General features: G+C 33.1%; 1 protein-coding gene across 5 annotated transcripts in view; it reads left to right on the top strand.

The window, feature by feature from the left end:
- ADAMTS6 (ADAM metallopeptidase with thrombospondin type 1 motif 6) overlaps positions 1-14,690 on the top strand; it is a 336,164-nt gene that overhangs the window by 139,810 nt on the left and 181,664 nt on the right. For all 5 annotated transcript variants that reach the window (XR_015555122.1, XM_087443329.1, XM_087443330.1 and 2 more), the window contains exons 7-8: positions 2,620-2,663; positions 7,113-7,218. Coding sequence is in view for 4 of the 5 variants with exons in the window: in XM_087443329.1 (XP_087299455.1) it covers positions 2,620-2,663; positions 7,113-7,218 (150 nt within the window). In the remaining variant the exon portion in view is untranslated. The remainder of the gene's footprint in view (positions 1-2,619; positions 2,664-7,112; positions 7,219-14,690) is intronic.

The following is a 14,690-nucleotide window of genomic DNA, read 5'->3' as shown; positions in this document are numbered from 1 at the left end:
CTCTTCAGTACTTGGTATTAAAGGTAAACGCATGATCATAATTGCTTTCTGTGAATAAGGAATAGAGAAGGATACAATGTGAATTGAATGCAAAAGCCATGAGAAAATGGCGTGCCTTTTCCCTATAGAATGTCTTATAGAGAATTCTACAGGTATGCTAGAGGATTGGGGAAAGCTGAAGAAAATGCAAATAAAATGATCTCATCTAAGATCCTTTAGCTTGCATTATTTGTTGATGGCTTTAGCCTTTGTGTATGTATTTTGGGCAATCATGGCAGATTGAAATAATATTCATCATGAGTGTAAAATAAAAGGTATAGAAAATATGAGGGTAATAAGAGGAGATGAGGAAGGACTGCTTTGAGGTGGAAATATAAGTTGTATTTGTCTGTGGTCTTCAAACTTTTTGCTTAATTTGCCTCCTAAAATAATTTTGAAAAATTATGTGCCACTTTGCATACTTTAAAGTTGATATCTAAAATACTTTTTATCCTAAGTTTAAGTAGCTACAGATACTATAATTAAAAACATATTGTATATTATATATATGCTTTAAATAAATTTTGTCGAAATTTTGGAGCTATTTCATTCAATCTTGAAAAATGTTCACCATATAATTTAATCGCTAAATCAGTCCTCATTGCCAAACTACTTAGCTAAGTCAGACTTATTGTCTGTCACTAAGAAACCTGACTTCATTTTTTAGATCAAATTAACATGTTAATACACTCCATGCCAACCATCTCACTTCTAAATTCTAATTGTGAGACAGATATATAGATTGATTTACAGTCAGACTGGCAGAAAGACACAGTCTTGCCAGGATGAAATAAGCATCATCCCCCTCAATTTTTCTTGCTTTGCTCATAGGGATTATCCTCCAGGATCAGTGCGTTCTTGAATTATCCCTTTGCGTTATGCTCTGGAGATTTTTACACCCGGGGAGCAATGCACCAGAACAAAGTTTGGGATGGGTGAGAAGTATGCTTTCTCTTTTGTAAAGTAGGAACAGGGTGATTGTGAAAGGCAAAAGAGGAAAGGAACACTGGTGGCTTGCAGGTGCATTCTCAGGCAGATCAGTTTTAGGAAAGGGCACATATGAAAGTAAGGGATTTGGAAATAGATTCCATCTAAACATTTATATCTGCGTTACCCCTGAAAAGTCTTTGTTTACATTTTCTTGAAGCCTGCTGGTATGGGTTGTGTCTATGTAATGTCATAGGCATTACAGATGATGATCACAAGATAAATTGGTTGTGACACCCAGAATATACTTTCTGGTGCTTTGGTAAACACACCAAGTACCCTCTCTATATCTTACATTCAAGAGTGTACCGGATACGGCAATCTTGTGGTTTACCAGTTACAAGAGAAGAGAGCGGATGAATATGTGAATGGTCAGAAGAGAAAGTTATGCAAGAGAAGAAGAGATCCCTTTCCTCAAATGTAAAGTGAACAAGACGAAGAGTTTGAAATTCTAATAATAGACAAAGAGAATCTCCAGGAATTTTAATGAGTTCAACAACATAGTGATATGCTGATTATAATATTTGTTTCTTGAAAATACATTTTGATCTGATGAACAAGAATGAGATTAATTACTAACCCCTTTCCCCAGTAATATGGACTAACTATTATATATATTCAATAAAAGAAAACTTTTACAACTTGGATTTTCCTGTAGTTTGTGGAATTTTATTTTTTACCAAAAAGCTTTTCATTTCTGGTATAAAACATAGGCAAATAAAAATGTTTAGTCTTCTTAAATTTGTTTTTTATTCTCACTTTAGAAACTCTGAATACTTTTGTTTTAAAGATTGGTTTACAAGGATATCATAAAAATTCTTAAAATATATGTTCACATCAATATTGATTTAGCATTCTAAATGTAATATATTTTAAAACATGCAACATTGCTTTATGGACTCCATCTTTTGTATTGCGTTATAATGCAGGACCACATTAGAATAGATCTGACCAACATTAGACCAGCTTTCTATTGAGCTATTTGTTTAGCTATTTGTAAAATCACTTAAAAATATTCCTATTAACCACACTAAATTGCTGGTATACACCTAGGAAAACTATGTGATATCAATTTTATTCCCATTGCTGTATTGTAGTAGTTCCTTTTTTAAAAAAAAACAAGAATCTGTGTTAGAGTTGAAGGAACTGCAAATAGTGCTTATAGCTCAGAAGTATAAAATGCAATCTGTGGCTATAATAAGAAAATATTCCAGCAGATTCAAAAGAGATTGGGAATAAAAAGCCACCCATTTGCTTTTTGTACAAGCAGTAGCAATCTGCAGACAAGCTATTCCAGCTTCAAAACAGTATGGTAGATGGTTTCATGGAACTCACAATTACAAAAATCTACTTTAACCTTTCTTTCTTACTGGCAGGTGTCCTACTGGCTTGCAGCCAGAGGCTGTGAGTGTAGTGCAGCCGGCGGAGTACCCCAGAGTGCTGAAAATGCCGACACTCCAGCTGGCTGCTCATAATTGCACTGATTGTGGTCTGACAACCAGAGATCCAAAAAAGAAATGTGATAAATATACGAAAATATTTTACAAATTTGATCAGATTACGAATTTCATCTCTCTTTTTTCTCCTCTATAGATATGATATCTGCACTTATAAAAATAAGCCCTGTGGAACACTGGGTAAGTTTTTTATAAAGGGAAGATAGTTCAGATTGTCTTTTTGGTCCAATGGCTTTACCCTTTATTATTCATTTGGTAGTTTTCCTTTCTGGCACATCTGAAATTACTCCTATAAATTGTTAAACCTGAACTTTGTGGGTACGTCACTTAGTACGAAACAAGTAGAATGATGATTAAAAACAACTTAGAAGCTGATTTAAAATCGTCAAACAATAATGATAAATCAAAAGTTACCACTCATTTTCATATAATCCATCTTTGTAATGTATTTTCCAAAACTACCAAGGAGTTTGAGAGCAAATGAAAGCAACCAGCATCTTCAAATCTTGGGCTAGGAAAGGAAAGGAAGAAAAGGTTGGGGGATACTTAAAGGAGAGGCATTAAGAACAGTACTTCTTTTGGTGCCATTTGGTGAAAAGAGTATGTATCCCCATAAATTAACATATTATTGGAAATTTTTATTACATGAGCAAAAAAGGGCAATTTTGTAAAATATTACAGTCAGAAGTGGAGGACAGGATTATCTTTCTTGTTCTCCCCAAATATTATATGTTTTTTAAAAAGCAATTCTGTAGTATTCTAGGAATTAAGAAATCACATTTTGTTCCAGAGCATAACTTTATACTGGTTAAAAGTCAACTGCAAATACAAATGGAGGAACATAGTAGCTTTCAAGTAGACTAAATTATTAAGCAACTAGAGTTATTTTAAGAAACAGGAGTTTTTTTTCCTAATATTTTTAGTGTCATAGAGACTTTTTACAGACTCAGAAGTTAAGTGACTGAAGGTAAATTCTCTAGATTCTCTATGACAAGTTTCAGTTTTCTTATCTGTAAAAGAATAGTTATGGGGGCTGGCCCAGTGGTGTAGTGGTTAAGTTTGCGTGCTCCGATTCGGTGGCCCAGGGTTCGTGGGTTTGGATCCCAGGTGCAGACCTACATACCACTTGTCAAGCCATGCTGTGGTGGCATCCCACATACAAAATAGAGGAGAATTGGCACAGATGTTAGCTCAGGGCCAATCTTCCTCACCAAAAAAAAAAAAAAATTATAAGAGTTATTTTGATATAGAGTTATGAAATCTATTCCTATGCACCTCATAAGAATTTTGGGAAGATCACATTTAAAGAAAAGGTGGGAGAAAAGGTGTTACCCAAATTCCTGGGTTCAGTGAAACATCTCTTCAGAGATGAAAATTTCTCTTGATAATTTTACCTGCCTTCTCAGGCTTCTCTTACTCCATTTCCCTCGGGATTTATGGCTAAAGAAGAAATCCCAGTTAGCCACTGACAAGTATTATGGTGGAGAAGTTTGCTAGTTGAAAACCATAACACATAAAGAGCTCTCTTTGCTGAGAGGCTCAAATCAAAAAGATTTTCTTCGTAGTGTTTTAGGTTTACAAAACCAATGTAATCCAAAGGGAGGGACCCTGAACTGAAAACAACTACTGGCTTTGACAGTTTTAGTGCATTAACTTTTATGGTTTATTTAGCCCTTTGTTCCTCAATTTCCTTCTCTATGGAGTAGTAGTAATATCTGCCCTTATGCTGCAAGGATATTGTTAAAATCATGTAAGGAAGAAAATATACAGGTGTTTTGTAAAGAATACTATAAAAAATGAACTGGTGTTATTATTTAACGTAGAAATTATCTATACTGTTTATCTGACCCCTTCTATTATTGTTCAAATTCTATAAGCATTTACTAAGTGCTTAATCAATTTCAGATACAATACACATTAAGCCTCAAAGAAGGTACAAGCTAGAGCTTGTGTTTTTCTAGTATATATGTTTTGAGGAAATATATATGTATAGATGTATATATCTATACATATTCTATTCTGCTTTTTGATGGTAGATTATTTGCATTGAGATATGTTCTTCATTGAGATATTAGTAATAACACTGCCTAGTACTTTTATTGTCATTTTGCCAAAGTAGATTTGAGATATTTTCCTACCCTACTCTCCTTTTATTTTTTTTTCACAATACTGTGTTCTAATTTTGATAGTTTACTAATTTCTAGAATCAATACATTAATACTTGGGTACATGTCAATGCATTTTCAAGCTCAGTATAAATTATTTTTCAAATAGAAAACATTATAAATTATTTTTTATACTATATGTTATGGTGAAAACTGAATGAACTGCATATATATGCATATGTTGACCTTCATATTTGGAAAATATATTATCATTACAGAATTGATCAGGTTTTTTCTTTTTGAGTGATCATTCTGGTATCTTTCATGTTGGTTTTTATGCTGATTCTTGGGTATTCTCTTGCTTAGTACTTCTGATGACCAATTGTAACATGGCTAAGTAGATTTAAGGGTGCAAACTGTAGCCATCAAACTGAGGAAATCTAAATGACCCGAATAGTATCAAACCCCTATTAACACAATCACACATAAGAACTTTGACAGCTTCAATTTTATAGGAATACAATAAATGGTGGGGGGTTGTGAAAATACATTAGCATCTAAATTATTCTTTTATTTTAGTTAAGATTAACCTTATATTTTGAACAAGTAGTAGTTATTTTCCAAATATGTTTTCTTAAGTTGTTCCTTTAGTAGAGCTAACGATTTTATATCAGATGCAGTGGTAAATCTGTGCTTGCAAATACCTTGGGGAGTCATTGAGAATTCTCAACTAAAAATACAGCCACATGGCACATATCGAAAAAAACAACAACAACAAACAAAAAGCTAACCCATGCAATAATATATTTTCAGAAATATGAGAAATGTTAAGTTAGCAATAATTATTCTAGTGATTCTTTTTTTTGAATCAAATTTCATAAATCTCAATACAGAAACAGTATTCAAAGAGTGGCTTTGCTCTTCCCCTATCAAGGACCATATTTAACTCAATAGCTTAAGATACATAAGCTGCAGATACTGTACTGCAAACTTGTTTTGTATTCTTTCTCTATCTGTCTCTCTCTCAGTGGAGTTTGGAAGTAACACTCATTAAATATTTTTGATTAACCAAAAAGAAATTAAGTCCTCTTGCCCCAACTACCCTAACTAGTCCCTTTTTTTACTTCTTCCTCTTCAGGTCCCAAGACTTCTAAGTGAGTGGATGGGCAGCACAAGGGTATCACTAGTATTTATATAATAACTCTGTGAGGCAGAAATCAACCCCTTCCTTAACTCCCCCTTCCACATAAAACAACAGGAAAAGGAAACAATCTATTAGCATAATACAGCACTAACCTCAACTCTGTTCCAATGTGGTTATTATTTTGATATTTTATATTGGAAGATACAGAGAAACACAATTTCTAGATCTTTCTTGTCAGTAAAAATATAAATTGAGTAGCGTTTACTACTATTCAAAATTAGGGCAAATGGGAAACTGTACCTAGCGCAGGACATTGTTTATTGCACTCAAGAAATATTTATTGAATTGGATTGAAATCACTTTTGGTGGGAAGGTAATTCTTAGTATTTGGGTGACCATAGTAGACTACTAACATGTAAAATTTTTTTCCTAGTTTTCCTTCAATTTCTTCTAAATACTTTTGTCTCTATGTGTGTTAAGTATTATTTGGCATCTATTTCCTTATAACACATGACATTTTATCTTTCACACAAAATTTTTTTCTAAGCACTGTTTTAAAGTTACATACTACTTCACAGAGCATGATATTCATTTGGAAGTAAATATTAAAGCTTCTGCATACTAAAATTCCCAAGGGAAGAATACCTTGAGCAACATAACGTTTCACAAGAATCAGCGAATTAACACCGTAGTTTTTGCTTTATTAGTAAAACTCTAATGCATTGAAGGGGGGTGGGAGAGGGGAGCACTACACTGAATGTGTGAATGACTTTCCTCCCATTAAAATACTTAAAGAAATTATTGCATCACTATCAAGACTAATTTCAGAAGATTAAAAAAATGCAAAAACTTCTCATCTTTAGCAGTTCTCCTTTTTCTCTTTTGAATCATTCATTTTTGTTTCTATAAAAATGTGATTTTTAAAAACCATTTGGGATTCCCTTTTTTTTTTTGGTAACTAAAAAGTTGCTTGTATATTTTTATGAACCCACTAAACTTAAACAGATCTCTTTAGAAAAATAATGTGGATATATTTTGCTTTCTACAGCCTGAAGAATGTTAAAATAGAAATGCTTTCTTGAATTCCCTCTTCTGGCTCAAGTTACTAGGTGGTCCCAAGTTACCAGAAGTAAAATTTATAAATCTAACCCCTAGTCTAGACATTTTCCAGCACTGACTGCAGTTCAAAAAATATTAATGTCTAGCCGGCAAAGTGAAACTACCCCCAGTGATTTTGCAAATGACTAGAAAGTTAACCTTTTGCCAACTGCTCCTTCTGTGCATGGAGGTTATTAAAAGAATCCAGGCATTTATAAGTATGGGCTTTTTAAGACTGAAACACCTTGGCTTGACCCTTTGTGTCTCCTTCTGTTTATTCAGGCTTGGCCTCTGTGGCTGGAATGTGTGAGCCTGAAAGGAGCTGCAGCATTAATGAAGACATTGGCCTGGGTTCAGCTTTTACCATTGCACATGAGATTGGTCACAAGTGAGTGAGTTTAAGAAAATCAAAATAAATTTTAGAACTCCACTCTTTTGAGCAACTCGTTAACTACCGTGTGGAACGCCTGTGCTCAACCGTATTTTACTGCCTTTTTGTCTGATTTCAATAGAGAATGTTATCATTTTGAGTATTGGGATAAATTATCTTAAGAATTGGAGGCTTGTTAAATAATCTTTCTGATTCAATGATTAGTATACTTGGAGCGGTGACTATACTCCACTTAAGTTTTGTTATATACGTTTGAAGTAATTTAGCTTTAGCATGGTCTACTCAGCACTCCGTTCCTCAAAGTCAAAATGCTTAATGATCTTTCTCTTCCTCAAGTGACAATACATATATATTTTAAAATCATCATTAACACCACTACCATAAATTGTTCTTTGAGTTTTTACTCTTAATAGAGCTGTGAGCATACCTTTTCCAAGCATAAAGCTTCTGCAATCATTGCTATGGAACTTGTATTTTCAGGTGTACTTCTATGTCATTGAAAAAAAAAATGTTGCAAGAGCAGTGAGATATCATCTTCACCACTTTTTAGGTGGATCTGGAGTTTTTAATATTTGTTTTAAATAAATCTGTGCCAAAAACTATCCTATGGCTCTCTCACCATCCCACCTCCTAAAAACAGTAAAACCCTTACTTTCTTTATTTCAAACAATAAGCGATAGTAAATGTAAAAGCTTACCCACATGTGGAGGGAGAGAAGTTTGAAAACTTTAAATGATTAGTCAAACATTTTTAACTAAAACAAGCAGCCTATTTGTAAGAACTCCTGACATTTGTATGATTTAAGTTTTACATTTTACAGTCTGCTTTTTTGGTAGAAAAATGGATGGAGAAAAAAAGAACAAATGAAAATGAATGTTTATTATACACTTGCCTCAGAGGTCATTCCTGAGATAAATCTGTAGTTCAGCCTTTTTCTTTTTTTTCAAAGTGGAGAGTAAAGCTGGGTCAATCTGTTGCATTATTTTGAAAATTGCAATTTAAATTTTACCAAATTGGTATTGATTTATGTGTAAATTCAAGTAACCAGCAAGTTTCAAACCTGACTTGACTCACATACAGGGAAAAGTCAGTATTATACTTTAATGAAGTCCTAAAAATATTGGTATTCTAGTTTCCATTGCAATAAACAGCAGGGGAACAAAAGGGAAAAGCCCTCTTAACCAGTCAGTTAGTTTATCATCAACTCACTCAAAAATCTGGCTCATTAATGACTGTCATAATCTTATGCAACCAGACGGAATTTATTAGGTTCTGTTAGATTTAATTAAATTGAAAGGTTAGGACATGTAACATACAGCGGATGAATAATGTGCATATGAGAGCGCTATTACCTCATGCAGTCACAAGTTAGTCAATGTCAGCGTATGCATTATAAGTCCCGTTCTGTGTGTACTTAAATAGTGGAGGTGAAGGTTTATTGCTCTTTGTATCTTTTGTTAAGATTCTAACTGGGCTACTCTCAGGCTTCCTAGATTTGTTTTGTTGGCCTTATGGGTAATTCCTTTTAATTCTTCCCAAGATGAATGGTTTGTACCCTAGGTAGAAGAATTGTGAAAGAGAAGTAGAATGTACCTCTTAGGATTAATGTGCCTTGGAGTAACTATTTCACAGCTAATTCCTGTTTGTGAGTGTTAAAAACGGGGGAGGAGAATCCGCAAAATCCTTTATACCGAGAGCCAGAAGAAATGCTTCTATTCAAAAATGTTATTTGACAGACTGAAAATTGGCTTTCGTTCCACGTCCAGTTGATTACTATGTCGTTATCCCCCTGTCCCCTTTTCCCAAGACAACTAGGCAGGATGTGTTTAACATACTATCTATTTCAATATGTCAAATTATTATTTGGTCAGTTAGGGAAAATCTGTTTCATGGGTGAAGATCCCTTTACTTGCTTTTAAGATCTTAGGGTTTCGCTTTAAGGAACTTAGCAAGTCAATTGTGGTACAACTCATGTCATTAAAATATAGTGCTCTCTATTCTTCCTGAAACAAAGCAATAGCCATGGTAAATATATCAAGTATGCTTTTCAGATAAAGTATACTGAATTTTTAAACTTTTATCATTTAGTAGGATGGATGTTAAGTGATGAGATGATATCTGCAGATTCATCACAGTGAAGAACATGTGACCAGGAATTACTGAGAAGTGCCCCTACTGAGTCACTAAACTGTGTGAATATTTAGTACCTTTCTTCAAATTGTGTAGAATATGGTTTGCACTCAGTGTATACTTGTGTAGGGCTATAGTATCTGTTTTAAACAGCTATGGGATAACTTTTTTCTTTGGCTAGGCCTTAGTGACCACTTTTATTTCTCTCCATACCTTTGTGAAAACAAGAAATTCGTTTCCTTGTCGAATGAAAAATTGAGGTTTATCTTCTATTTAAATGACATGTCTAGCTTTAATGTAGGCTATAAGCCAAAAGCACTTAATGAAACCTTATAGAAAAGAATGTTCTTTGAAAAAATTTTTTTTATTACTTATGTAGTTGCCATAGGTTTCAGAAGTTGAGAAAATTATGATGTTGAAGAGGGGTGGCAAGGATTCAACAAGACCTCTAGTATGTTATGAAAGCTATCTAATGTATCCACATTTTGCAAAAATAAATAACCTTAAAAAGATTCATATTTTTTAGGATGCATATTGAAGTATGCAGGACTGAAGTGACAGGATGTCTGAGATTTGCTTTTAAAAAAGGGGGGGAAAGAAGAGAAAAATAAAGCAAGAATAGCAACATCTAGAATTTTATAATCTTGATGTGTGGATGGGAGTTCATTATGCTACTCTTTCTGCTATTGGATATGTCAGATTTTTTTCACAAAAAAGAATAGGTCTTAAGATCATAAATCTTTTAGAAGTGACAACTCAGTTATTAATTAATAGTGATTGAGTGGAGTATAATTTTGAGAGAATTTAAAGAAGTATTAAAAGTTATATTGAAAGCTGCAGGGGTACATTGGTCTTGCTTTGGAAATCAATATCAATGTTTTGTTTTAACCAATAGGGATATACTTTCTATAGAAGACTGGTTAGGAGATGAGTTTTTTAAAAAAGGAGAAATGTGGCAAGACTTCAGGATAAAATGGTAGATTAGCAGAGCTGTGTTAGGAAGCTTTTACTGCTGTTTTCTTTCATCCAAACTTCCCTTCTCCTGCTGCAAGTACCTAGGTGTCTTTAACTGCTTGATCAATGCTGTGTTTTCATGATAGAAGGCTAGCAATAAACGCACACTAAGATATTTGGGACTTTAATGCCTTTGTCTGCTTTTGATATCAAAATAATGTTAGTCATAAAATGAGTTAAGAAGTATTCTATTTTCTGGAAGAGTTCGCTTTTCTGTGAGTACATTTTAACACATTATTTAAGTGTAATTTACATAGAATAAAAATGCATTCATTATGTGTACAGTTCGATGAGTTTTGACAAATGTATATAACCCTGTAACCACTACCACAATCAAGATATCAATATTTCCATTACCTGAAAAAATCCCTTGGTTCTCTTTTACAGTCAGTCTCCACCCTCCTCCCCCTTTCCCTGGCCCCAGACAACCACAGATTTATTTTCTATCACTATAGATGAGACTCGTCTTTTCTATAGTTTCATTTAATTAGACTTATGTAGTGAGGACTCTTTTGTGTCTAGCTTCTTTCCCTTAGCACAATGTTTTTGATATTCATCCATGTGGGTGTGTCTATCAGTAGGTTTTTTTTTTTTCTGAATAGTATTCCATATCACAATAGCACATATCACATTTTAGGTTGTTTCTAGTTTGGGGCTATTATGACTAGAACTGCTATGAACTTCCACGTACAAGTATTGATATGGATATATGCTTTCATTTCTCTTGGGTGGTACTGCTGGTAGTATGGTATGTGTCCATTTAACTTTATAATAAATAAACTGTTTTTCAAAGTGACTATACCATTTTGCATTCCCACTAGCAATCTATGAAAGTTCTGATTACTTCAGATCCTCGCAAACATTTATTATTTTAAGTCTTTTGTCTTTTAACGATTATTATGCATTTTAGTGTTATCTCATTGTGGTTTTAATTTGTTGATCATCTATTTTCTGATAAATAATGATGTTAGTTATCATGAGCATCTTTTCATGTGCTTATTTGTCATTTGTATATCTTTGAATGTCTATTCAAATCCTTTTCCCATTTTTTTTTAAACTGAAGAATTTTCTTCTTATTAAGTTGTAAGAGTTCTCAATATATTCTAGGTAAAAGCCTTCATCATGTGTACAGAATGTGAATATTTTTTCCAAGTCTGTTGTCTGCCATTCATTTTTTAATGGTGTCTTGTGAAAAGCAGAATTTTAAAATTTTGATGGTCTAATTTAAAATTTTTCTTTTATGGTTTATACTTTTTATGTTCTGAGAAATCTTTGCCTCCTTCAAGATTGTGAAAATGTTCTCCTATATTTTCATCTAGAATTTTATACTTTTATCTTTTATATTTGGATCTGTGATCCATTTTGAGTTAATTTTTATGTATGGTGTGAGGTAAGGTTTCAGGTTCCTTTTTATCCCATATGAATATATAATTATTTTAATACAATTTGTTTAAAAAATGGATTGGTTTGTAGTTTTCTTTTAATGTCTTTGCCTGGTTTTGATATCAGAATAAAGTTAGTCTTATAAATTGAATTAGAAAGTATTCTATTTTCTGGAAGAGTTTGTATATGTAAGGTTGATGTGTTTTTTGTTTTTTGTTTTTTTTTTTAATGTTTGATAGATTCACCAGTAACACCATCTGAGCCTGGAATTTACTTTGTGGGAAGGTTTTTAATTAATAATTTAATTTATTTATTAGATATAGGGTAGAGTATTATCTAAATCTTTTGAGTTTTTTTTCTTAATTATGTCTTTAAAAGTATTAGACTATTTCAGCTAAATTGTCAAATTTATTATAATACAGTTGTTCATAATATTCTCTCATTGTCTTTTTTAATGTCTGTAATATAAGTAATGATGTTCCACCATTCATTCCTGATATTTGTAATTTGTGTTTTCTCCTCTTTTTTTCAGCATTATTGAGATATAATTGACATATAACATTGTATAAGTTTAAGGTGTACAACATGATGATTTGATACACGTATATATTGCGAAATGATTACCATGATAAGGTTAGTTAACACATCCATCACATCATATAATTACCTTTTGTGTGTATGTGAATGTGTGTGTGTTTGTGTGTGTGTGTGTGATGAGAACATTTAAGATCCATTCTCATAGCAACTTTCAAGTATACAATACAGTATTATTAACTATAGTCACCATGTTTTACATGAGATCCCAGAATTTATTCGTCTCACAACTGGAAGTTTGTGCACTTTGAACAACATCTCCCCATTTACCCTACATCTCAGCCCTTAGCAACCACCAGTCTACTCTCTGTTTCCATGAGTTTGGCTTTTTTCGATTCCAGGTATAAGTTATATCATACATTTGTCATTCTCTATCTAACTTATTTCACTTACTATAATGCCCTCAAAGTTCATTCATGATGTCACAAATGGCAGGATTTCCTTCTTTTTTTATGACTAAATAATATTCCATTATATACCACATTTTCTTTATCCATGCATTTGTTGATGGACACTTAGGTTGTTTCCATGTCTTAGCTATTGTGAATAATGCTGCAATGAACATGGGGGAGCAGATATCTCTTTGAGATAGTGATTTCATTTCCTTCAATTATATACCCAGAGTGGAATTGCTGGATCATATGGTAGTTCTATTTTTAATTTTTTGAGAAACCTCCATATTGTTTTTCATAGTGGCTGCACCAATTTATGTTCCCACCAATAGGGAACAAGGGATCCCTTTTCTCCACATCCTTGTCAGCACTTGTAATCTCGTCTTTTTGATTATAGTTGTTCTAACAGGTGTTAGGTGATATCTCCTTGTGGTTTTGATTTACATTTCCCTGATGATTAGTGATGTTGAGCATCTTTTCATGTACTTCTTGGCCATTTGTATGTCTTCTTTAGAAAAAATCTATTCAGGTCCTTTACCCATTTTTAAATTGGATTATTTGTTTTATTGAGGTGTATGAATTCCTTATATGTTTTAGATATTAACCCCTTATCAGATGTGTGGTTTGCAAATATTTTCTCCCAATTGGTACACTGCCTTTTCATTTTATTGATCATTTCTTTTGCTGTGTAGAAGCTTTTTAGTTTGATATAGTCCCACTTGTTTATTTTTACTTTGTTGCTTGTGCTTTTGGTGTCATATCCAAAAAATAATTGCTAAGACCAATGACAAGGAGATTTTTCCCTATGTTTTTTTCTAGGAGTTTTACAGTTTTAAGTCTTACATTTAAGTCTTCAATCCATTTTGAGTTGATTTATGTGAGTGGTGAAAGATGAGGGTCCAAATTCATTTTTTTTGCATGGGAATGTCCAGTGTTCCCAAAACCATTTATTGAAGAGACTATCCTTTTCCCGTTGAGTATTCTTGGCTCCCTTTTCAAATATTAGTTGACTGTGTATGTGTGGGTTTATTTCTGGGCTCCCCATTCTGTTCCATTGGTCTATGTGTCTGTTTTTATGCCAATACCATACTGTCTTGATTAATGTTGCTTTGTAATATAGTCTGAAATCAGAATGTGTGATGTCTTCAGCTTTGTTCTTTCTCAGGATTGCTTTGGCTTTTTGGGGTCTTTTGTGGTTCCACACAAATTTTAGGATTGTTTTTCTATTTTTGTGAAAAATGCAATTGGAATTTTGATACAAATTGCATTGAATCTGTATATGGCTTTGGATAGTATGGACATTTTAAATAATATTAACTCTTCCTATCCATAAACGTGGGATATCATTCCATTAATTTGTCTCTTAAATTTCTTTCGTCGGTGTCTTACAGTTTTCAGTGTACAGATCTTTCATCTCCTGGGTTAAATTTATTCCTGAGTATTTTATCGTTTTTGATCCTATTGTAAATGGAATTGCTTTCTTTATTTCTTTTTCAGATCGTTCATTGTTAGTGTACAGAAACACAACTGATTTTTGTATGTTGATTTTGTATCTTGCAAGTTTACTGACTTCATATTCTAACTGTTTTTTGGTGGAGTCTTTAGGATTTTCTATATATAAGATCATGTCATCCACAAACAGAGACAATTTAATTCTTCTTTTCTGATTTGTAATGCCTTTTTTTCTTTTTATTGCCTGATTGATCTGGCTAGGACTTTTAGCACTATGTTGAATAGGAGTGGTGAGAGTAGAGGAGGCACTCTTGTCTTGTTCCTGGTCTTAGAGGAAAAGCTTTTGACCTTTCACCATTGAGTATAATGTTAGCTGAGGGCTTGTCAGATATGGCCTTCATTATGTTGAAGTACATTTCTTCTACACTCACTTTGTTGAGAGTTTTTATAATGAAGGATGTTGAATTTTGTCAAATGTGTTTTCTGCATCTACTGAGATGATTA

The sequence above is a fragment of the Ceratotherium simum genome, chromosome 18 (assembly GCF_057802395.1).
Source record: "Ceratotherium simum simum isolate JZ-2026a chromosome 18, ASM5780239v1, whole genome shotgun sequence".
NCBI classification, from domain to species: Eukaryota; Metazoa; Chordata; class Mammalia; order Perissodactyla; family Rhinocerotidae; genus Ceratotherium; species Ceratotherium simum.
The sequence above is the reverse complement of the archived record's forward strand: the minus strand, read 5'-3'. Positions and strand labels throughout refer to the sequence as shown.